Below are 27,857 nucleotides of genomic sequence, written 5' to 3' on the forward strand. Positions count from 1 at the left end.
ATACCTCAAATATAGAAGTAACCCTTGTAAATGTCTAGACTTCCATACTCCTATCACCATACATTATTAATTTCTATTAAGATATCAATAAAAATCATGAGTCTTTCTCTATAATGTAGGTATTTAAAATATATAACGCAGGTCTTCAAATAGGCATAACCATACTTTAAAGAATAAACAAAAAAGTATTTTTTAATAAAAATAATCAGCATGAACGAGTCGTGTATCCGAACTATGCCGCTTGTGTAATAGAAATACGAGCAGGATCATTTACATAGCTATAGTTTAACGCCCTTCGCCTTTATTTCTATCTGGGAATGTCAACGTGATATCCCTGTTAAAACATAATTATCGCTGACTAAAATCGCAAAAATAAAACTGAGACTTTTTTAAAACTTCGTGAGATAATATTGCTGACACAAAAATCTTTTACTCGTATTCCCAAATACTGCAAAAAGGTTGACCTTATTTTACAATTCCCACACCACGCATCTCACTTTTACGCATTAAAGTTTTCATATTCTTTAGTAAATTACTGGCACCTATGCGTCATAAAAACTTTTGTGATCGCAGCCACTGTCATTATGTTCAATAAGATTTTCACTTAATGTTTCTTACCTGTACAATATAATAAGAAATTTCTTTGACGTTGTAGATTAATATTTTATTTTGTAAATTAAAAGCATGGTTAACTTTATGGTATGGTAATATAACACTCTCCTTATCATTCAATGTTCACTTTGTGTTATACCACTTTAATAAACACTAATTCATGAGTACAGGTTTTGGAAGCATTCCATCATCAGGAAATTATTTCGGTCTGACATTTTACAAAAATTAAATAAACTTCACTTAATTAAGTCCACTATTAAAAATATCCCCATTTAATTCATTTGTCTTCTTTCTGTCTTTCAAAATTTTATTTTTGTAAATGGATTCTACATGCTCCACAAAAGGAATGGATATGGTATAAATTATGATTTAAATTAAGGTAAAATGAGTAACTGAAATGATTTATCTTATCAAATAGTCAGAAAGTGGATTTCAATTCACTGATGTTGAATATGGATTCCTAAGGTTAAAATAACTGAAAATCATTAAGCTACGTGTATTTTTATACAATTTTTGAGTTTATTTTTCCAAACTAATTTCATGTTTAATTTTTAGCTTTATTTCAGACCATCATTTTCTAGACTGGGATTGTCGTTTTGTGTTACATTCTATTGTAACAGACTCGCCTTTTTCACTGCTGATTGAGATAATTTCAAACAATAACTTTTTACAATACACTAATAGTAACAATTTACTAAATGTGCATCCAGCGAAGTGTACACAATTAAATTATTGTCCGTTTCAAATCCAATTATTTTCTCTGTGATGATTGACTTCAATAATTGTAAATGATTTCATTGTAATTAATGACGTTGCGTTTGTAAAAAGATCATTAAAACAACATAATATTAATTCAGTTTTTTTAAGAAATTTGTTTTAATTCCGCTTGACTCTGATCTTCAACTGCTTAATACTGAACCAACTAGAATCTTGGTAGATAATAAATGTAATCGAATTTCAATTTTAAAATCCGTTTTGAATTCATCGGCAAAAAATGATTTGCCCTAAAGAGAACCAAGAGTCGCTTTATATAAAAAGTTTTTTGTTTAAAAAAAAAATAATTCGTTTATTTATTGATTTAGCGTTTAATTTGTAGAACTCCTTATTAATTCATGTTTTAATTGTTAAATCAAACAAAGATTTTTGAGTCAACCAAGTTGTATTTTTGTATTTTTAACAATAAAATACAACTTAGTATACTCAAAAAATCTGTGTTTTATTTAACAATTAATACGTAAGTTGATTCGTCTCTGTTGAGACATCTATAACATATCAGCCACACTTTTAAGGGAGGGTAGAATACTTGAGGGATTTTTCTATGCAAAGTGTTGTTTTTGCATTTTGAAGAAAGGGTATTGTTTAATAATTTTTTTATAAATATTAAATATTTTTCAAATGGAGAAAAAACATTCAGGTTTTACGTAAAAAGATATGTTACACAGTAAAAAGTTAAATAAGTGGTTTGTTATTTATTTTTAAAATATGTATTATATTTTTAAATATTAAAAACGATCTCCTGAAAAATCAAGTTTTTTCATCTATGACGTTGTTGAAAGGAGTGAGCGATATGTGTACATGAAATGCAGTATAATACACAGTATCCCAATGCACAATGCACCTTGCAAACCATTGTATCAAACAGCAAACGAACACAGAATATGCATAAATAAGGGAACACCGTCTAAGCGATACCGTATTGCACAATACTCCAACTATGTACTCTATGAATGCACTGCAAATTTTGAAATACATCAGTTGTTTGATTCAAATCCTTCAATAATGGTTTGTAACAATACCCATACATCACAAAAATATATTAATATACAATATTTCATACATAAATACGAAAAATTGTTTTATTTGATTATTCGTTGTTTTGATTAAATACTTCAGAAAATAAAATAAATGTTATACTTATATCTTAATTAGACGATATTAATCTTAGTTGTAAAACATTTTATTAACATAATTTAAAAAAAATACATACAGGAAATTATTTCTTAATAAACGTATTTTATATTATTTTTTGCCATCTCATCAAAGATGAAGAAGAATATGCAAGTCTAGGCATTTACGGGATGACGACCGTCATAGGCAGGTTTAAGTGATCACTTTACACACGTGTAACATTCACCAATTCTATCCATTATTGAGAACCACACTACTCAAATTCTTGGAAGTTCTATATACATGAACGAATTTAGAAACCTTGTTCTTGAATCACTACAACTTCACTAGAGACATCTATTGGTGAGATGTAAAGAAGCTTTTTACTAAGCAGAAACTCTTAGATAAGTATGTGAGGTCCGAATCCTGGATTTTAATCACACACATGAGAAACGCCAGAAAATATAATAATTTATTACTTATAATTTGACCAGATAATTTGTACACGTATTTTTTTACTTTATTTCAATGTTTTTTTTTTAAATATTAATAATAAATAATATAATAAAACCTTATCTGCACCCCAATGGTGCATAGGGCACTGTGTCATATTAACGCAGTGTTATCTTGATTGTTTACACAAGAAGGAAAGGTGATCAGCCCTCCGCTTCAGGTACCAGTCCATGGTAATATTGAATAAATATTACAGTGAAAAAATCACTTATATTTATTTTACCCCCCTTGGGAATCGAACCCGGGACCTCCAGAACGGTAGCCGAGCGTGCTGACCATTACACTACGGAGGCGGACTATTAAAAGCGTTATAATTTGTAAGCATTTCTTTATATAACCGTGATATCTTTCTAAATAAATATAATTTACAAAAAAATTATGACAGAGAATGAGGAGTACCCGAAGAACAAGTTAGTTAATTGAAATGTCCGCCCTCAACCTTCAAGCCTTATTTGATCCTGGATTTAATTCAAGACCTTTATTAAGTTTGAAATATAGCCGCTTTCTCTGTAGTTAACTGGTTACATCGTGCTTAGTAATATACACAAAATGCAAGTTGATAGAACTTGCTCAACGCCCACCCAATATAAATAATCAATTAATCCCTTGATTACTTACCTACATACATAATATTAATAACGAAACTAATTTTTATGACTATATACCAGAATGGTATGGTTCTAAGAGCCTAATGCACAACGCCTAAAAGTATGATGGCAGGTCATGTAGACGGAATTGGGCATATCTTTCTTTCCTGAATTTTACATTTTTCTACTTATATTGGAAGTATGGAAGACAAATGGAGTTTTTGTGCTGAAACGGTATATTGCATATTACGGATTACTTTATAAAATCTTTAAACAAATAAAATGTAACCTTTGAATCGGCTGGTAAACCGTTAATAATCTGGCAATAAGTACGTATTTTTCGATAATCTGAAATGTGCGAGACGCAAAAGCATTTAGCGAGTGCTAGTAAACCGTGGATTAACCAGTAAACAAGGTAATCGTCTCTAAACCATACCTTTATAACACTCTCCTTACCATTCCTTATAATTATCATTTTGCGGAATACCACTTTTATAATAAATTTGATTGTGTCTACCGGTTTCGGAATACACATTTCAACATCGGGCCATTAAAATAAAATTATTACGGTTTGAAAAAAAAACTTTTTTTCTAAATGTCTAACTGCATTATTTTTATTTTAATGACCTGATGATTGAATGATTATTACGAAACCGGTAGTCACGAATATGTGTTAATAAATGTGGTATTACACAAAGTGAACGATGAATGATAAGGAGAGTGTTATATTACCATACCACAATGCTTTTAATATACAAAATACATACCTATGTATGTAACATTGAAACTTGATAGCTTGTAGGGAAAGAACTGTCATATTCATTTTGGTAAATTATGAGTATTTAAACAGTACTGATTGAGAATATTCTACTATACAGCTATCGTTCTTCTTGCACCTTCTAAACCAAATTGAGAAAATCGAATCGTACTTTATCTCCCGATCACCACACATAATTGATCACATAAAACCGATACTCTGTCGCTCCATTAAAAATCATAACAAAATCATTTTGTTTGGCGACATCTAAATCACTCTAATTAATAAAATCGATATCTGCGAAAGGAAGTTTTGGTGAATATTGTAATACTCATTGTAGCACGCCATGTTTCGTGACAAGCTGTACCTGACCCCATTTCATATCATACAAAGGGAGCTATTCAGAATCCTGTTCGTTAATGTTAATTTTTAATAATATATGGTAAAATAAAGCACAGGATACAGTTTCTAACTTTTCTGAAGTGGGACGCGTGTATTCATGGCCGTCCAGATTGTCTCGATGAGTCCTTTGTGGTTTTCTCATTATAAAAGTAAATTTAGAAAAAGTTTCATTGATAATCAACTATGGTAGATATCCCTCAGTATGTCAACATTAAAGACACAAAAAATAATGCTCTTGAAAGATACACAAATATCATTCATTGTAAGTAACGTAAAAAACAATATCTCATCGTACTTTATAAATAATTTAATGTATAATTAGACAACGCCCCTTTAGTACAAAAAAACTGACTCACATCTGAATTTAAATGACAGATCGATGATAGCCACAGCCAACGGAAAGAAAATGTTTTACTTATGAACAGCACTAAAAGTACACTAAACAATTTTGTATTATACAAATAAATAAATGAAATATTTTTTACAGTTTTCATAATTCCAATTTCCTCGTCATTAAAAATAAGAATCTCAAATGGGCTCTAACTCGGAAAATCTGACACAAAGTCAGGGACACTAACCATGGTACCACTGATGCTGTTTTATTTTAAGATGCACTCGGGTAAACTTGAATTCAATCATGAATGCTTATATGTAGAATATTTAATTTTAGTCAGAGGGTGGGATTCGGGGAAGAGGATATGCTTGATATGTGTAAAGTTGTGAATTGTAATACTAATAGTTGTAATACGAGTCCTTTTAGTACTCGTATAGTATTACCATTCATATATGTATATTGTTTGGAAAATTGCAAAGAAATTAGTGGAAACTATTTTTGACCAATGATATTTCCACACATTAGGTACTACATCAGCTTACTGAAGCGTAAACGATGAATATTTTGTACGTGTTAACAATAAATTATTTTATAAATTATGTATTTTATAAGCTTTATAAAATAAAAAGGCTGTGTTTTTAACCACTTTTTGATTGGTACATTTTTTCTACAACCGGTTTCAACAAGAACCTTGTCATCATCAGGGTTGAACATGTACTCGTTTAGTTAAAAAATAATTACATGTTTAACCCCAAAGGTGACAAGGTTCTTGTCGAAACCGGTTGGAGAAAAAATATGCCAATAAAAAAGTGGTTAAAAACAAAGTTGTTTTATTTTATAAAGTTTATAAAATCTGCGAAAAGCATTCAAGAAAATTTTGTATTTTATTTTGATTTATTTTTTTAAGTAAAAGATATGTAGTTAGTTTATATTTTAGAATGAATGTCTCGTTATCGTTAAATTTGACAGCTGCGTTGAATCTCGAATTAAAAGTTATTTTTTACACTCATATTACTTTTTGACATCTCATCAAAGATGAAGAAGCATGTGGAAGTCTGGGCATTTACGGGGCTGACGACCGTCAAAGGCTGGTTTAAGTGATCACTTTACACAAGTGTAACATAAAATAATAATATGTAATATGAGTAATTTGAAAGTAACTCCTGTAATTGGAGATAAACCAGATTTTGTGAACAAGTATTTGGACACACTCAAAATGTTGTAAATAGATTAAAACGTCGTCAATTGGTCTCGAAACGTCGAGTGGGCTGAGTCTGGAGCAGGTAAAAGATTACCCGAAAAATTGTAACGCCTTCCTCTCGATCTTTATGAATTTTTTACACTATTAATATTGTAAAACATAATTCCTGATTGGAGATAATAATACAGAATTGTGAACAAGTATTTATTAGGACACACTCAAAATGTTTTAAATCCTGAATGATTTGCAGACGAGTAAAAGCCACTTACCGCAGTCAGGATGTCAAGTTCTCCGAGCCACTCGTTGAGAAGTTGCTCCGGATTGTCCTCCTCTTCATCCGATGATGCAGCCGTGTTGGCATCCCGTATGGAGACAGACGACAGCGCGGTGTCCATCTGTGAACAGAAATGAGTCAAAATTATTCACTTGCCAACTAAAAAGTGCAATGCAGTGTAACCTCTTATAACGAATGATTCGCATAACGAGAAAAATAAAAATAAAAAATATGAAAAAGTTTATTTTTTTTTATATTATTATAATATGAAAAAATTCACTTGTGAACCGGGACTCCCGCGCCGGGACTCGAAGTGGATAACAACGATATTGAAGATACAACATTTTGAGTGTGTCTAAATACTTCACAAAATCTGGATTATCTCCAAATTACAGGAGTTATTTTCGTATTATTTTTTGACATCTCATCAAAGATAAAGAAGAATATGGAAATGGTATTTTCTGGCGTTTCTCATGTGTGGGATTTTAATCCAGGATTCAGACCTCACATACTAATATAAGAGTTTCTGCTTAGTAAAAAGCTTCTTTACATCTCACCAATAAATGTCTCTAGTGAAGTTCTAGTGATTCAAGAACAAGGTTCCTAAATTGGTCCATATACATAGAACTTGAAATGTGTGGTTGTCAATATTGGGTAGAATTGGTGAATGAAACACGTGTGTAAAGTGATTACTTAAACTAGCCTATGACGGTTGTCAGCAACGTAAATGCCCAGACTTCCATAATTTTCTTCATCTTTGATGAGATGTCAAAAAATAATATGATATTGAAGATGTTGTGAAAGAACACAGTCAAGAGCTCGGCTGTCCAAACTTAAAACACAGTAAGGGACATTTTTTTTTTGGAAAAGTTTTTTTTTGCATTTTTGCACTAAGTAGAATCTACTTATGTTTTGAATATTGAAAGCATTAACTTTGTGGGTCATATTGATGTATTATTTTGAGAAAAAATAAGACTTTTTTTTAATCCACTCACATTTTTATTAACAACCAACTAGTTTCGGCAACAACCTGTTGCTCTCTTCAGAGTTTAATTTATGACTAAACAGGGTACAAGTTATTGGGTTTAAAACAAGTTATTGGTTTTAAAACACTGTTTCTGTTTTTATAAATATATTTAGTCATAAATTAAACAGGTTGTTGCCGAAACTAGTTGGTTGTTAATAGAAATGTGAGTGGATCAAAAAACAAAGTCTTTTTATTTCTCAGAATCTACTTAGTCCAAAAATGCAAAAAAAAACGTAGTGCAAAAAAATGTCCCTTACTGTGTTTTGAGTTTGGACAGCCGAGATGACCACCGAAGAGATTTTGGAGTTGCATCGTGTTTCGCAGCAAGAAATAATGGAGGTGAGCTTGTTAATGCAGGAGACCTAATTAATTTATTATTAACACACATCCACAATCATTTTGTAAGACATATAAACTAAATATGCTATTAATCCTTGTACATAATAGGAATCAAAATAATCGTTGGATATGTATAAGGATATTTATTACATGAAAGTGGAGGAGGCCAAGAATGTTTGCGAAGACAGAGAGGAGAGACGTTCTAGTTTCTCTGCCTACCCCTGTGGAGAAGCGGCGTGATGGTTAGTTACTTAGTTCTCATACATTAGTTGCCATTTATTACAACTCTAAAACATTAATCTATAGTGATGATAGTGGTTAGGAGTCAAAATAATAGGAATATATTTAATGTATAAAACTCTTGATTTATGTATGTCATTTTCATGTATTAATATGAAAATTAGTATTAGGACTGTCATCCTTATTACAAAAGTAGCATGATACGTATTCATGTCAAAACGTATTATCGGTTGATTTACATTACTGTAAATAAAGAAATACACTTATTTGTTTCAAATACTTGTGCAACTATTAAAACTGTTTAAACAAACCGAAGCATATGAAACATTTCTAAAGCTTTCCAAACCACAGAAAATGCATCCTCACAGAAGATTTTTGACAACAAGTTTACAGATAAAAATAAAATATTGTCGAATGATTTCATTAAAAACCCGAGATTTTGTTAGTAACAGTGAAAGTTTAGTGAATTATTAAAATTGGCAGTATATATATATATATATATATATATATATATATATATATATATATATATATATATATATATATATATGCAATGGTTGGCGTGTTTAGTACCGTTCTGGAGGTCCCGGGCTCGATTTCCAGGGGGGATGCTAATAAATATTAGCGATTTTACACGTAATCTTCATGTAAGTAACGATCAAGATAACACTGCGTCAATACGATGCGGTGCCCTATGGGTTAGAAGAATATATTTTTATTTACCTTTATATATATATATATATATATATATATATATATATATATATATATATATATATATATATATATATATGTATATATATATTATAAATACGTGTGTACATTTATCTATGTATGTTATTAAAAACGGAATTCAGCAAGACGCCGACGCGCGACTTAATGATATTTTTAGCTTTCATCGTTCATAGGCCCGATCTGCACTTCACCAAAAACCTTACAATTTAAAGGCAACTTACTAAAATGATTGAGTGGTTGAATAGAGATATGTGTAAATATGAAGACTTTTCGATGAATACGCATGTGCGATTCAATAAGTAGATTTTACACACGATATCTCAATTTAGATACAAAATTCAAATAAAAAGCTCATGTGTAGAAACTGTGAATCATTCGAAATTTCAGCAGGGGCGCATTGGCAAGTAGGTACGCATTGATATTTTTATAATGTTGCGTACCTTGCTGGAAACGTCACTCAGGTATATTATATAAATATTTTAAAAGCTTTAATTCCATTAAAATCCAATGGTGCATAGGGTACCGAATCGATCTACTGTTAACTCGAAAAGGTGATCATCCTACCCTGAGGACGTAAGTTCCACATGGGAAGAAAAATGGAGAAAAAAACAGGAACTATGGGAAAAAAGATTACATATCGGTACTCGTTTAAGCTCGCGTAAGAAATCTACCTACAAGGTATAATAATAATAATAATAATAATAATATTTCTCTCACTATTTCTAACCATTGGTGGAAGAGCATTCCACGCCGTCGGTCCTGCAACAGCAAAGGCACGCTCGCCAAATTTAGTGCGTTGGTTGCGAGCTGGTAAGATCATTTTGCCCATTGCAGAGATTGTAGGGGGGTTTACCGTGTTCATATTAGGTATTTAGGTTATTATTCATTCGGTGATTGCTAAGCACACATGTCTCCCATACACTCGCTCGCTCACTAGATGCATGGCTTATAAAGATATGATATCCACATCCGGGTATCTCAGCGACGCTATTTAATAATGACATTAGGAAATGAATAGCCCTATCGCTCGCCAGGGATGGGAGGGGGAGTGGCAGAAGGGAGGACGCCCGCCTGCGAACGGAGATACCACTGTTACGCAGGACCGTATCTTTCTATAGATAAGCGTGCAATTAGCGACCAGTGCTAATTTAGTCACATGTCATATCACATATCGCTCACTCCGTTTAAGAACGTCATTTATGAAAAAAACTTGATTTTTTAGGAGAACGTTGTTAATGTTTAAAAATGTAATACAATGTATTAAAAATAAATATCAAGCCACTTATTGAACTTTTTACTGTACAACAGATCTTTTTAGGTAAAACCTGAGGGTTTTTTCTCCATTTGAAAAATATTTAGTATATTTAAAAAAAAATTAAACGATACCTTTTCTTCAAAATGCAAAAACAACACTTTCTGTCCTGTAGCGGGTAAATATTAAGTTAAAAATATGCATCTTTTGCTGGGATGTATTGCATTTTCTGAGCATTCCAAAAACATGCACAACTGAAAATTGTCAATTTTTGGTATATGACGTTCTTGAAAGGAGTGAGCGATATCATTCCAGAATAATCCACAAGGCATGGGATAGTAAAAACGTGACCAATGTGATTCAACAACAATGTGAGAAAGAAATAATATTATATTAATTTTAAAACATACCTACTTTTGTTTCCAATAATACTTTTAATGGGTATACACATAGGTCGGGCTGTCCAAACTCAAAACACAGAAAGGACATTTTTTTTGCAGTACGTTTTTTTTTTGCATTGCAAAATGTATATATATATATATATATATATATATATATATATATATATATATATATATGGATATATATATATATATATATATATATATATATATATACATATATATATATATATATGTAAGTGTGTGTGTGTGTGTGTGTGTGTGTATATCTCCGCCTCTATAGTGTAATGCTCCGTTTATATGATGCAGTGCCCTATGCACCATTGGGGTGCGGATAAGTGTTTTGATTTGATGAATGACAAAATGTTGTGAATAAAAATAGCCGATCAAATTATAAGCTGCATAAAAAATGGAAAATCACGTTTTATTCAGGCGTTTGCAAGTATATAAAAGTAATCCGGGGTTCGGATCTTACGTATATCCAAAAAAAGGGTCTGTGCTAAATAAAAGCTTTTTCAATCTTACATAGATGGCTGTTCTGAATACAATATGTAATATCTCACGAGATTGATCCAGGAGTTCCAAAACAATTGAGTAGTGTGGTTGTCAATCACGGGTAGAATTATGAATATTGCGCGTGTGTAAAGTGATCACTTAACCAGACTTTGACAAGTCATAAGCCATGTAAATACCCAGACTTTCATATTCTTCTGAGTGAAAAATGAATAGTAAAACATATTTATGAGGCGAATGTGGTTGGTAATAGAAGCAGAGGAAGCCTGAGGAAAACTTGGTGTGATCAAGTTTTTTTTTAATTATTGGGCGTGATCAGGTCAGGAGTTGGAATAACCGGCGGGTATGTATGAGGAGATGCATAAAGGTGGAAGAGGCGAATATTGAATCTCTTTGCCTCTCTCTTTGCCTACCATTAGGACTCTATACTATAGGAGGAAAATAAGCAATGGGTTGCGCGCTCGAGGTTGCAAGCCCGTACTCGCATACTCCTGGGTAAATTGTACAGTGCTCATATTTATTGAGCCCCTTGAAGATTGCTAAAACATTATCGACGGGTAACAGGAGTTTGAACCACCCATGTGTGATTTGAACCGTACGTTATCACGTATCAAGTCGAAAACCGATTCATAATAATTGCCTGTGTAAAACTTTGCCATAAGAATGACAATTAAACCATATATTGAGGAACGCTGGGACGAGTTTAAAAATAATGGTTCCTACATTAGGACTAGAATTATCGATAATGCTTTGCTATTGTACGTTTCCTTAGTGTAATGGTTAGCACGCTGGGTTACCGTACTGGAGGTTCTGGGTTCGATTCCCAGGGGGGGTCAAATAATTATCAGTGATTTTTTCACTCTAATATTAATATTAATACTACCCTGGACTGGTACCTGAAGCGGAGGGCTGATCACCTTTCCTTCGTATGTTAATGATCAAGATAACACTGCGTTTATATAATGCAGTGCCCTATGCACTATCGGGTGCGGATAAGAGTTTAAAAAAATATTGTACAAATAAATTATAGTGTTGATTTTTATTAATTTATTTGCCCGAACTGATGAATTGTATTCCAATTGACTCCTTACAGCGTTGTACACAAGAGTTTGGGTGTATCTATACTATCGAAGTCTTTAGTAATAATTTTTTTATGAATCCGAGCATTCTCATACTTATGTTGGTTATTTTGTTTATATGCGATAGAAAGCTGAGTTGGGTGTCGAAGGTTATACCTAGATATTCGATTTCTAGATAGATTTCCAAATAGTTTTAAACAAAAATTGTCATGAACATGTCACTAGAAATAAGGATAAAATAAGACAAGCATTTATGAAAAAAAACAGTGTCGCTAAATTGTTTAATGTATACGGGTGTGAAATGATGAGATGCCTGAATGTATGAAGAATGAAAAGAGTCTGAAAGAATTTAAAAATAAATGTTTTGTTTTCTGTAAGGAAATGTAAATATAAATATGTAGATGAAGTAAATTAAGTGTACATAAAAGTTTATATCAGTTGTAATATAAACTAACAAGAAAAAAAAATTAAAATTCTAATACCGATTCAAGGTATATACTTTTTTGATCGAGAAATTAAAAAGTAGTAGTTTCTTGTTCTTATAGAATCTAATAATTTGGCATTTTTGTAAGTTTAAATAGTTTATTTTTATTTCACCAATCTGAAATTCTATCCAGATTTTTCTAGTATGTAACAGTCGCCAATGTGACGAATCGTTTTGACAATCTGTTGTTATTGATAGTGATGATTTTTATTGGTGTATTCTTTATTGTAATTGCACACATTTTTTGTTTAAAAAAAAATCATTAAAATTTTTGGAAGTGGTACATTCCATTCGTTTGATTAAAAATTATTACAGCCACATATTATCAATGCAACGCCCCTACGAATTATTGATTACAGACACACCCATTAAATCATTAAAACATTTGAAAATTCTAACATAACAAATTCATAACAAATTTCAAAAGTACCGGGATCTAAAGAAAATTACGGACAGCGAAACAGATGCCTTAGAGCGCCGCGCCCCTGCCAAATACTAATGGAAACAATGACTTACTAAAACAACGCTACCTATTTGTAACAACGCAAAGTTCAACTTATGCCCTTATGTACTTATTAAGTATAGTACATATCGTAACATTTAATTATACTGTCTTTATCACTAAAATACGAAATGACAGATGGTAAAGTGCAAAAAAAATGCTTTTCCGAAAACTTTGAGCTCAGGTCGAGAGCTAAAAGTAGTATGGAATTATTTATTGATTAGGCATGAACTTTGTGGAATGACATGATTATTTTAATTAAATTAAACACTTGAATAATCCACTGAATTGAGTTTTATTTTTATTGACGACTAGTTTCGAAAACGACAATTGTTTTCATCTTCTGGTACAAATTAAAACTAACGAATAAAAATATATTTAGGTGTATATATAGGTTTATAAATACAGGTAGGGGGGGGTTAAGGAACAACATTTTTTGTAAAAAAAAAACATTGATAATAATGGTGACGTATTTTGAAACAGTACATTATTAATTATTGTTTTATCTGAATTCAAATTTTTATGTATTTCTAAATTTTCTAACTAACCACTCATTTGACTCTCATACACTTAAATTATTACACTCTGTTACAAATAAAGTTCAAGTCATGAATAATTTAGAAAATTTAGAAATACATAAAAAATTAAATTCAGATAAAACAATAATTAATAATGTACTGATTCAAAATACGTCACCATTATTATCAATGTTTCCTTTTACAAAAAATGTTGTTCCTTAACCCCCCCTACCTATATTTATAAACCTATATATACACCTAAATATATTTTTATTCGTTAGTTTTAATTTGTACCAGAAGATGAAAACAATTGTCGTTTTCGAAACTAGTCGTAAATAAAAATAAAACTCAATTCAGTGGATTATTCAAGTGTTTAATTTAATTAAAATAAAGTAGTATGTAATATTATTTTTAAATATTTTTACGTTTTGTGCAATCCAAAATGCAACTTTTTAGACCCATTTGTCTTTGATATCTATTTTTTTTTCATACATCAACGGTTCACTCTAATGATAAGTACATATCCAACATTAAAGAAGACAAGGTGCTTGTCTAAACCATATGGAATAAAATAAAATATTCCCCTTAGCCACGAGAAATTTCAGTAAGGACACATTATTGTTATTTATAGTTTTTAATCATGTGAAGGTACAATAAAATAAATCAAAATAAATTAATATGAAGGAAATTTAAAAGTCTGGATATTCACAAGGCTTAAGACCTGCCATTCACTTGGTAATATATTATAAGGATTCGACCATATTCATCCGCGCAGGCTGAATCGCCAATGTTTAAAAATAATCATTTTGAAAAACCTTCGGTGTCATTGGCAAAATGGTTAGTATAAAACAATATTCGATAAAAATAAGCGTAAAATTTACGAATTATTATTTGACATCTCAACAAAGATGAAGAAGAATATGGAAGTGTGGGCATTTATGGGGCTTACGACCGTCATAGGCGGGCTTAAGTGATCGCTTTTCACACGTGTAACATTCACCAATTCTACCCACGATTGACAACCACACTACTTTAATTCTTGAAAGTTCTATTTATGTATATCCTATAATTGGAGAAAATCCAGATTTGCGAACAAGTATTTGGAAACTCTCAAAATGTTACAAAAAGTGAAATTTACGATTTTCTCATTAATAATTAATTAGTCTTACGATTATCTTTTCCGTACGTTAGTCCCATCACTATTGAATAAACAGATTTGATGCGCTCGCTTCTCTCAGCAGGAAGGAAGTCGCATAACATTTTAATTTTTAGACATGACATCCTGTATCCAGGTTTGGCGCAAGCGATTGGCGGGAGAAAACATCAGTCGATTCAAGGAGAGATTTTCAAATAATTAACAGGTCGATTAGTGACCATTTTAAAATAAATATTTGTTAGTTGCCTTAGAAAATTCTCCTTGTCTATTATGTGCAAGGATTTTAGGCATATTTAATTTATGTCTTAAAAATGGTAGTGGATGTGTACAGTCAATAATAAATTAATTAGGTTGATCCCTAAAAACAATACAAAAGATACAACAATACAATAAATACAATGGATTCAATATGTTATATTAATAAAGATTTATCACATAGCTCATTTATTAGTCTTATTCGTCTTGTCATATTTTCTAAATAAGATATCGCTAAATGTGATAGATATTTATATTCTATTGCCTCATAATTTGTTGTCAACTGCAAACCTTCATTTGCACATTATGTTTCAAATTTAAATCTTTCATTTTCAACACTTTAAATCTTTCTTTTCCGACACTTTGAAGGGTATCTTTAATTAAGTCAAATAAAGTTTTTATCATATTTTGTTACATTAATTAACATTTCTTGTTCGCCACCGTAGTGTAACGCTTGGCTACCGTAATGGAGGTTCCGGGTTCGATTTCCAGTGGGGGGTCATATATATATATATATATATATATATATATATATATATATATATATATATATATATATAAATATATAAGTGATTTTTTTACTCTATATATTCAATATTACCCTGGACTGGTTGGTACCTGAGGCAGAGGGCTGATCACCTATCCTTTATGTGTTAACGATCTAGATAACACTGCGATTATGTGATGTAGTACCCCATGCACCATGTGTATCACATTTATTTACATTCCTGCATTTTTACTCGCATTAGCATTTATTTTTAAATTGTGAGGTATTACGTATTTTTATTTGTGGTTCTTCATAGTAGCATTTGTTTATAATCTGTTATGTTTTCACATCATATTGTAGTATTTACTTAAAGCCCTACATGCGTTAAATAACATATATTCGTAAAAAAAACGTATTTGCATTTAAAAAATTAGTTTTTCTTCGAAATAATTACTGTAAACCGCCTATAACGTTACGATAGGAACAGCGTTATCGGAGGGAACATTATAGGAGATTAATGTTTTAAATATGTATTTTATTTTTAAATGACTCATTTCAGTAATTTCTGCGGATTTAAGTGTATAAATACACCCCAAAAATATCCTCCGATCACGCGGTACCTATCTCCACGTTATAGTGGGGCTACTGTGTAATGGTTTTGAAAAGAAAAAGGTTACTGAACGATTTTTTCTTAAATACAAATATTTAAACATATTTTTTATATTTCTGAGTATGTTCTAAAAATTAAAAAAATACCCATTATACATTCTCTAAAAAAATGGTTGTGAAGAGACGTGTGACCTCTCCGGTGGTCGGCCGGTGATTGAATTCTGTGTTTGCGTTGTATCCCCTTAAATTGAATATCGGAGTACGCCAGCTGAAGAGGATACCAATATTCAATTTAAAGTGAGTTAAACATTTTGGATTGTAACTGTTGAGTTTGTCGGTCTGAATTGGTAGCACACCAAGTCCAAAATACTAACTCATCGGCTTCGTTCACACCTGGTCCCGCCATGACGCATTTACAGTAACATAAAAATATTTGCGCGTGCTCTGCGTGTTTAATGAATGGGTGTATTTTAAGCTAAGCTATCAATACATATTAAAAGTACATTCGCAACTGGTCCATCCTTCTTCAACTCTTTTACAACCAGTTGCATTCTGTAACTGTGGAGGTCCTCACCAAAACGTTACATTTCCATTATAAATGATTTTAAGTAATCAAGAATTCTAGCTTGTAAAATTGTTACGTTTTGGTGCGATTTAATACCGGATTGGTCACGTTTTGTCGCAACTTTAATCAAGATTTCGATAGAATACAGTAAACAGAACGGATTCGCATTTAAAGGATTTTTTGCGCAATATTGGAAATGTAACTTTTTGGTGAGGACCTCCACAATTGTTTATAATATATTCTTCCAGCAGCAAGTTTTTTTTAATGCCGTTTCATCTTCTTCTTTTTCATGAGCCCTCTGTCCTCTACTAGTGGATATAGGCATCTTCCATATTTCCATTTTCCTCACTTATTCCATTTGCTGCTTGTAGCGAGTTTCTACCCCCTACAGCGACTATTTCGTCGGACCGTTTCCACCGTTTAGTCAATAATGAATCAGGCTACCGTACTGGAGATTCAGGGCTCGATTCCGAGGGGAGGGAGTAATTAAATATAACCCTGGACTGATACCGAAAGCGGAGGTCTGATCACATTTCCTTTGTGTGTTAACGATCAAGATAACACTGCGTTTATATGATGCAGTGCCCTTTACCCTATCGGGTGCGGATAAGGGTTTGAAGAAGAAGAAGAAGTTATTCATTTATGAAATTTCAATCGCTTCGCAAGGAGAGAAGAAGATTGCACGGAGAAGGTTATCGTAATGAGATAAGAAAGTGCAATATAATCTTCACTCAGTGGTAAGGGACAGATAGAGATGAAAGAATTTCACAAGAATTAAGACGGCCTCAGATAAAAATGCTGATATTGACAAAAACTGACGTAAATTCAAAAAAGTTTCGATTAGATCATCAAGCAGTAATAAAAGTTTAAAAGTGAAAATAAATTAATAGTGTAGTGTATGAAATCGCCGTTAAAATTGACGATTGTAAGTGACACGTTGTTATAATCGTATTTAATGAATGTTGGCTAACAGGTATTTTTCAGCTATTTCAAATAATCTACGAGGAGATGCATGATGTATGAGGAGATGCATGATTGTGACAGAGGCAAAGATTGTCTATCTGCCTACTCCTGCGGCTAAGCGGCGTAATGGATTTTTAGTTAATGTTTTTCACGCAGCATGGCACTCGACGCCAAAACCTTTTACCATCATGTTATTTTATATTTCAAACCTAAATAATGCATTTTACATTTGAGCTTTACTTAGTAAATACGACTATTTCTTAAAATCTATTGTGAGACGTGTTTCGATGCATTTCGCATCATCGAAACACTGTATTTACCAAGTAAAACTTGAATGGATAGATTTTACCACAAAGCGACTGCCAAATCCATTAAATAAATTAAATGATTGGTTTTTAAAAACCATGGCCATGAAAAGTTTGAAAAACATTGTCGAACAAAATTAAACAATACCTTTTATATAAAATGCAAAAACATAACTTTCTGCCCTGTAGCGGGCAAATATTAGGTTAAAATCATGCAGCTTTTGCTGGGATATAGTACATTTTCTGGGCATTCCAAAAATATGCACAACTGAAAATTGACGGTTTTTGATTTACGACGTTCTTGAAAGGAGTGAGCGATATGTGTATAATATTAGGATTAGTAAGATTTTTAACAAATATATTTACCGTTATAAAAATACAGAGGGATTTTTTTTAAATTCCAACATATAATGGGGACCCAAACTTGACATCGGAGTTCGCGTAATAAAACCAACGTCGAGAAAATATCGAATACATAGCAATTGAACAGAATTCAACAGCCGACGTAACCCTTCTTGGCCGAACTCGAAAACAAAATTGTCGCCAATCGAATATCGACGCAAGAATTATTATTAATCGCAATGCCTAAGACGCGATGATTGCTTTTAAGGAGCTTTTCGTCATTTGTTTTGTATAGCACTAGAATATTAACGATAAGAAAGCCATTGTTAAGATTTGGGAAGGAATATTTCTAATATCGATGGGTTTATTGACCAGATTATGGAAGTAAATGACCTACGCCTTTTGATTTTTAATTATGATATACGTTATATTGCATAAACGACGGTCAGGTATAATAAAACGGAAGTATTATTTATACATGGGTATGAATTACGTTATTATTATTATCGTATTCTGCATCCGAGTGGTGCACAGGGCATCGCATCGATTTAATATGAAGGCAGGAAGTCATTCCGCTCTAGAGATTTTCGGATCTTGGAATGATACAACATGAAAACATATTTATTTTATAAAACGGAAATGACTTGTGATGAAGTTTAAGGTGAAGGAAATCAGTGCTGCGCGTATGTGGGAAAGGAAATGGAGAAGAAGCGGCGAGGAAAGGGGACTTGTACATTTTCGAGGTAGCTCTCGTAAGTTAATATATCGTAAGTTAATATCTCGTAAAATCTCGTAAGTAAACGTCAGGGTATGCAAGCCCGAGTGCTACTGATAAAACATCATTGCTACAGTTATAACCAAAATATCCCTAAAGGGTAATTATGATTTTGCGGTGACCCATCAGGATGGTAATCGTTAATTTTTCTCTGTTTATATTATATTTATTTCCATTTCAGTTTATTATCTAAATTTTTAAAATATTTCAGAGTCTAAAAATAAGCGATATGATCACAATTTTTATGTTTATTAAGGTTGATTGATCGAATCCCAAATTCGAAATGACTAATGAATTTTTGTGAAAAAAATCGGTATTTAGTTTAGATCATCCATCACTAGTTACAACTCTTCAGTTAAAATGAGTGATCGGCGATCGAATGCCAAAATAACGACTTCATCGCATTCTTTACCAAGTAATTACAAATATATATTTTTTAATATTTTTTTAATTCGAATACTCAACGCTAATCAAAACGCAAATTTGGTAGTTTTTTTTAATCTGCGCATCTCTCTGTCACAAGTTTGTGACGCTTTTTGTCGATATGGAGCTGATTTACTTAAATTTGTCTTTAAAAAAATCTCTAATCACTATTTTAGACCACTAAATAGCTTCTTTTTTGTAGTTTGTTCAATATCCGGCGGATTTTTTGTCAAAACTAACACTTTTATAAAAGTAAAAGTTTTCACCCATTTTTATCGTCTTTCTATATAATTTTCTGTATTATGGAGGGTAAAGTGACCATATATATACACATTAAGCCATACAATTAAAATTTTATATTACTGTTATCGTACCTAATAAAAATTCAATTTAACAGATATCACGTGATAAAATCTTTCGAGTTATATGAGAGGTTTTTGAAATAAAACTTCTTAGGCAGAGATTCGATCACGCTTATTAGTCGCATTTCGCTACATGAGAGTTAAGAAACCATTATCACAAACCATAAATATCAGTATTACCAATTGAAGCACCAATCAAAGACAGTGTTAACATTGAATAATTTTTTTTTGTAACTTTTGTAGTGTTTTTTGTGTTTTTTTTTTGAGATGCTCTCCCTCTCTCCGTCTCTCATTTACATTTTTTACAAGTCGTGTTTGATCTTATGCGGTGCATTGTAATGACATTTTTTAAAACATAACCCTACCTTAAACAAACTGCTTTCAAAAATACAAAAAATTAGTAAAATTTTGTCTTTAAATTAAAAAAACATTTATTCTAACGTGTATGAATATATAACTTACAACATTTTGAGTGTGTCCAAATACTTGTTCACAAAATCTGGATTATCTCCAATTACAGGAGTTATTTTCATATATTTTTTTGACATCTCATCAAAGATGAAGAAGAATATGGAAGTCTGGGCATTTACGGGGCTGAAAATAACTCCTGTAATTGGAGATAATCCAGATTTTGTGAACAAGTATTTGGACACACTCAAAATGTTGTAAATAAATTATCTGGTCAAATTATAAGCTTGAATAATAAAAATTAAAATGGTATTTTCTGGCGTTTCTCATGTGTGTGATTATAATCTAGGATTCGGACCTCACATAGTAATATAAGAGTTTCGGCTTAGTAAAAAGCTTCTTTATATCTCACCAATAGATGTCTCTAGTGAAGTTCTAGTGATTCAAGAACAAGGTTTCTAAATTGGTTCATATATATATATATAACTTCCAAGAATTTGAGTAGTGTGGTTGTCAATAATGGGTAGAATTGGTGAATGTTGCACGTGTGTAAAGTGATCACTTAAACCAGCCGATGACGGTCGTCAGCCCCGTAAATGCCCAGACTTCCATATTCTTCTTCATCTTTGATGAGATGTCAAAAAATAATATAATACTTTATTTTACAATCTCTGCATATCCGCACTGGTACAAAGGGTGAATGCATATACATAAATAAGAAACTAAATGCATACATAATTTAAAATGCGTTTCCGCTTTCTAAGGTACAATGGGATCCACAAAGGCTTTTATGTAAAAATACACCACCTCGTTTCATCTGTCAAAACCAGTTTTTTGAATACAGCAGTATCACATCCATAGTCCTTATGGGCATATTTACAGAAAAATATTTACAATTAAAAAAGAAATAGATCAGAGATTTACAAATAACATAATTTATTTATATTATTTAATAAAAATGTCCAAATGCTTTCTCTGCTTTTCTACAAAATACTTATTTTCATATGTTAATCAAACATTAAATATAAAACCCGGTCGCTGGTCAAATAAAATTATGTAGTTGTTATTTTATTATTTATAGCATTGATTATAATCAGAAATTATAAATAGTGAAAAAATAAACAAAAAAAACTCACTACTAGAAAGGTTCAAAAGTCTACGTAACAGGAGGGTAAGTAAAATGAGATGGAAGGAAGAAGAAGAACGAGAGGAAGTGATTTTGAATTTGATGGGATTCAAATACATATTATGAAATATTCATATTGTAATTTAATGGTGATTAATGGTTGGCTATATTCAATGTAATTATAATTTATACTGCTAGATAAGTAATATCAACAGTCGGGTTGAATTAGAAGTCCCCAGACGCCAGTCAAAGTTCAATAAAACAACGTGACGCCACCATAAATTAATATATAAATCATCAATCAATTTATGCAAAAATAATGACCATGTCAACACCAATACCTACTTCCTTCCTTCTCAGTGAACCATAGACATAAACACATGTACGGAAACATACACTCACACTCTAAAGTTATTATTATTATTTTTATTGAATTATAATAGGAAAACTCTACATCCTTTACCATTCCCTTACGGTGCTAAAAACTTCCGTACACCATATGAAAATGTGATTTAATAATTATTTTTTGACATCTCATCAAAGATGAAGAAGAATATGGAAGTCTGGGCATTTACGGGGCTGACGACCGTCATAGGCTGGTTTAAGTGATCACTTTACACACGTGTAACATTCACCAATTCTACCCATTATTGACAACCACACTACTCAAATTCTCGGAAGTTCAATATATTTGAACCAATTTAGAAACCATGTTCTTGAATCACTAGAACTTCACTAGAGACACCTATAGGTGAGATATAAAGAAGCTTTTTACTAAGCAGAAACTCACTCTTACATTAGTATGTGTGGTCCGAATCCTGGATTATAATCACACACATGAGAAACGCCAGAAAATACCATTTTCATTTTTATTATTTAAGTTTATAATTTGACCAGATAATTTATTTACAACATTTTGAGTGTGTCCAAATACTTGTTCACAAAATCTGGATTATCTCCAATTACAGGAGTTATTTTCATATTAAATAATATGAAAATAACTCCTGTAATTGGAGATAATCCAGATTTTGTGAACATGTATTTGGACACACTCAAAATGTTGATTTAATAATGACAAAATGTGAATATTCCTAAACGTTGCTTTTATTGACCAAAGTTGAAGTTGAAATTTATCAATTTTGTTAGCTGTGGTAAGTAAGGACGACTAGCGCGCTACTAAAAGGAGCAGTGTCTATCTAGCCGCGTGCGCTTGTAATATGTACGTAAAGCACGGCACGCACGCACATACTGAGAAACGTTTATGTGTTGGTGATTTTATCTCCGATTTTTACACAAATTATTTATTTGCGTCTCTGCAAATAAGTAACTTTATATTATGTAATGAATAATAATAATAAAACCCCAATGGTGCATAGAGCACTGCGTCATACAAACGCAGTGTTATCTTGATCGCTTACACATGAAGGAAAGGTGATCAGCCCTCCGCTCCAGGTACCAGTCCAGGGTAATATTGAATAAATATGACAGTGAAAAATTACTTATATTTATTTTACCCCCCTTGGGAATCGAACCCGGGACCTCCAGAACGGTAGCCAAGCGTGCTGACCATTACACTACGGAGGCGAACATGTACGAATATGTAATGAAATGAGCCTAATAAACGTGACGCGTCCTTGAAATTGTATTGTCGATTATTGTCCAATTATCGCCTTCGAATGAAGCTTCAAAAAGTAAACGATCGATACAAAAATCCGCAGTGAATCATTCATGAAACAATGATCTCAACTAGACCGGAAACAAATTTGACGGAACGTTTTATATGATATGTCAACACTTATGTCATCTCGAGTTGCGAATCTCAGGAAGTTTTCCAGTCTCCAACCAGGACCCCAGGCAATCTAATAGGTATGGTCACGTTTTTATGATGTAAGAAAAACTTACGACATTGTTTCAACAATCGGATTCATCCGACCAATATTAAATTTTCTCGCCACAAACCGCACACAGCGTCCGAGGGCTAAAGTTTTTAAGTACCATCGAAATGAGTCAGTGGAAATCAAACGTGACCTAAACCACGTCGTTGAAAATAACTTTTCTTCTTATATGTTTTTACAAAATTTTTAGTTATGTTAGAACATAACTACTCACTGAGATTTTAATGTCAACCGGTTTAGAGACGTAACTGTCTCTTCGTCAGGACAACCACTACAATAGCATGCAAATTATACTACCCGTCACTACCATAACACACTATCCACACACTTAAAACTACACGAAAAGTTTATCACATGCGATTTTGGTCCACCCGAGGTCCACCTTTTTTTAATTTTTTTTTTCATAATTTTTACCCTTTTTACATTTCTTTGATTGCGATTCGCAAGATATGTTCTTCCTATTACAGAATTTTGAAATGAAAAGAACATGTGATAACAAAAATAGTTTTTTAAATATTTAGAGTATGTATTTCCAAATATTTACATCCAATTTTTAAATTTTACCGTTATTATTATTATCATTATTATTTTATTTGTTTGGGAATTATGCAGCTTGTACATAAAAAAAATATAAAAAGGATTTAATAATTCCACATTTATGTTATGAATACTGTTGAATATAAAGAGAGAAAAAGAAGAAGAGGGTGGTGTGTGTGTGAGTGTACTTATGTGTGTATTATTGTCATTAAATTACAGAGATTGTCATGCATGTCTCTTTTGTATATTAAAAAATAATAATCATAATACCCTGGAGGTAAAATCCAGAATTTGTGTACGTAGAATATGTAATAAAGTAAATATTTTTATAAACAAAAAACTGGCTACGAAAAAATAAGAATATATTATAAAATACGAGTATGTTCATGAAAGCCGAAACAAAGCATAATTGGGAAATATTCTCAGCACATATTTAGATAAAAGGTTCCAGCAAGAATACTACACAAAATTCAAACAGATGGCGCCTCGAACTAGCGTGTGTTTCGTTTCGTCATAAATGTAGATGAGTTTTTTAATAATCAAAGTAATATGTATATTGGGAGTTGAATGGTAAATACCGTACAGTATGAAAAATGACAGTTAAAACTAGCCATTGGCAGTTTTAATGTCTTTAAAAAACTAACTAAATAACCATCACGCCGCTTTCCCGCAGGGGTAGCCAAAGAGAATAGAATGCCACACCACTCTGTCTTCGCAAACATTCTTAGCCTCTTCCACGTTCATGCATCTCCTCATACATACCCACCGATTATTACGACTCCTAACCTGACCACTTTCAAGTATTTGGCATACCTGATCGTGCCATGTTTTTCTCGGTCTTCCTCTGCTCCATTTTTTAATACCCTTTTTTCAATTGTCTTTAATACCCAGAATTATATCTTCAACTCTTAAAAAAATCTTATTCGTCTCTGTTAATATAAAAAAAATGTAATAAAGTTACAATTGTCACAAGATTTGACGGTCGAGATGTTTGGTATGATAAATTATGCGCTAAAATCATTACGGAAAACAAACGTCTAAATCTATCAACAAAAAAATAATGAATATACTGATTTATAGATCTATGTATGGTGGATATTCGTTCAAAACAAAAACGGAATATATCTTAAAAATATCATTTCCGTGAAACTTTACGCCAACCGACACCAGCCCAAGGATTTTTCGTTCCTATATTTATTATTTTTAATATTATATTATATCATATAACCATTTTTTAAATCGCTTCTAAAGTTATATCACACAAAAAAAACTATTATACAAAAAATAAAACTAGCATAAATAACATATTTGTATTCCAAAACTTTTTGCAAAAAAATTATTTAGTTTTGCATTTCATGTGGATTTAACATTCTATAAGCTGCGTTTTAAGGCAATGCAGTGAGATTAATTTAATTAGAGTAGGTATACTGTTATGTGGAAGCGCAATGTAAACTGTCGGGCAGCTAGAGAAAACGTAACAATTTTACAAGCTAGAATCCTGGTTACTAAAATCATTTTAAATGGAAATCTAACGTTTTGGTGAGGACCTCCACATTTTAATAACAGCATTAAACTCGTAAACATACTCTTGAAATATTAAATGCATTTAAAACATTACCCCGAATTTTGAAAAGCCACATCGTTGGCGTAGTGAAGAAGGTATAGATTTATCACATCAAAGGAATCTCACCAAAGTCAAGGGGAGGAGTTAAATCCTCCTAGTACCTATGCAGCTTGAATACATCATTTCCAGATATAGGGTAAACATATTCGACGCCTGTCATAATAACGTTTAGCCGTTTTTCTTTACAAGCCATTCTGAATGTCAAATCGATACGTTTTGACCGACGAAAATAATAACAATTACGTATTTAAGATAATTTATATGCTAGGGCAGCGGTCGACAACGAGTGGCTTGCGAGCCACATGTAAGGAATTTGTGTAGCTGTTTCTTTGACAAATTGACGAAATGATTTTTTTTTAAGAAATGTTGATTAGTATTATTTTCATATTATTCTGTTCGTATTCATTTTTAGTTTGGTTGAGTAAGGAGTGATGGTGCTACGTCTTTTTTTAAATTACCGAACGTCCAAGTGACTCTGAAATCTAGCTACGGTTTATGCAACACCGCTTATCATGACCCTACTCAGGCTTCATTTTTTAAAGTTTTATGGCATATGCCTACTCGTGAGTGGATTTACTGTTTATGTTTAAAGTTATTGTAATTTCATGTAATTCACGAATGTAATCTAGGCAAAAACACTTGCTTGGCACATCTAAGGCGCTTGTGCACTATAGGAATTTTACCGTGCGGCAATCTGGTTATTGGCTTGTGCTTTTTGCCGTCTTTTTCGGATCGGTGTACTTGATCAGTGCGCGTAAATTCGATAACGCTTAACTGTCGTAGTCACTTTTATTTAAAAAAAAAAAAACGGACTGCCGGACGGTAAAATTCCGTGTAGTGCACAAGCGCTCTATCTCTCTAGAGGCATGAGTTTCCGTTTTGCTACTCACTTTTGGCTCTGTTGGTCTAAGAGGTTGCCGACCCCTGGCTAGGGGGCCAGAATCACGGCGATTGTGTGTGTGCTATGTATTATACGTACGGAAACATAAAAAATGGCTCGTTCAATGAAATGCTCGCTCGGCTCGCTTAGAGCACATTATTAAGTTGGAATATTTCTATCCTTGCACCTAATTGGGACTCCGGACCACCCGTCTATTGGCGCTGATCAGTAACTACTTACTTTAATTGTTTATTGAGTTACAATTTCAAAGGCGTCCTCCATTCTAATAGAGATTTATTTTATAGCCCAGGAAACGGGCCGAAAAAGAACAAACATATTGAAACTATTTCTTCAATTCTAAACTAACTAACTAACCATCACGCCGCTTCCCCGCAGGGGTAGGCAGAGAGAAAAGAACGCCACACCACTCGTCTTTGCAAACATTCTTCGCCTCTTCCACGTTAATGCATCTCCTCATAAATACCCGCCGATTGTTGCGACTCCTAACCTGATCGTGCCATATTTTTCTCGGTCTTCCTCTGCTCCTTTTTCCACTTACATTCGCCTCATAAATTTGTTTTACCGTTCTTTCCTCACTTATTCGTTCTACATGTCCAAACCATCTCAACACACCTTTCTTAATTTTATCGATAATGCTTTTCTCAGCTTTGCATTCCTTCCTTATTTCACTATTCGCACATCTATCATACGTCGTTTTGTCCCACATTCTTCTGAGAGGCCTTTCAAAAGGCCCCTTGAAGTACTATTTTACGAAAATGGCGCTATATAAATTATCCAAATTTATTATTTTTGTAAGAATATAGTGGCTCTTTGTTTCGATGCAAAGATAGATACTCGTATGTACATATATAAAATATTTCTGGGAACAGCAGTTTTTATATGAATACGATACGAGAATATCATAGCGATGAATTGCGGAATTCCGAAATGGTTACCATGAAGCGATAACATTATTCTCGAGGGTTGATCGTCCTTAGAGTCCTTCGTCCTTCCGCTAGAAGCATTCTTGGGACCCGCATAAGGTATACCGAGTAGCGAGTTACAGCGTGCAAGATACCATTTTTGGGTTCTAACCATTTAAGGCTCAATCGATGGGAACCAGCTTTTTCACTCTCGCCAATTTGAATCAACTATTTGGGGTTGCTGCGAAGGACATAATGCACCCATCATTTATCAAAAACGAAAGTTTGCCGATCCTAAACCATAACTGGAATAAGAAAAAGTTTTTTTTACTGTTTCAACTACATGATTTTCATACAGAACTAGAAGTTTTTGTAATACTACGTGGTTTATGTATAGAACTACTTGATTTTAATGCAAAACTACATAGGTTAATGTAAAACTAAATGGTTTTGATAAAGAACAACTTAATTTTTATAAAAACTACAAGTTCTATGTAAAACTACGTGGAAGTTTTGGGTTGTGGTCCCGTGGTTAGTGTCGCGGACTCTTGAGTAAGAATTTCTC

The 27,857-nt window shown here is 32.4% G+C and overlaps 1 protein-coding gene across 1 annotated transcript in view; it reads right to left on the bottom strand.

The window, feature by feature from the left end:
- Positions 1-27,857, bottom strand: part of pico (ras-associated and pleckstrin homology domains-containing protein pico) — a 150,325-nt gene that overhangs the window by 92,481 nt on the left and 29,987 nt on the right. The window contains exon 2 of the mRNA XM_088266059.1: positions 6,563-6,688. Coding sequence (XP_088122185.1) covers positions 6,563-6,688 — 126 coding nt within the window. The remainder of the gene's footprint in view (positions 1-6,562; positions 6,689-27,857) is intronic.

This window comes from Brachycentrus maculatus, unplaced genomic scaffold (genome assembly GCF_059751285.1).
Source record: "Brachycentrus maculatus isolate JH-2025_06_01 unplaced genomic scaffold, ASM5975128v1 h1tg000261l, whole genome shotgun sequence".
Classification (NCBI taxonomy): Eukaryota; Metazoa; Arthropoda; class Insecta; order Trichoptera; family Brachycentridae; genus Brachycentrus; species Brachycentrus maculatus.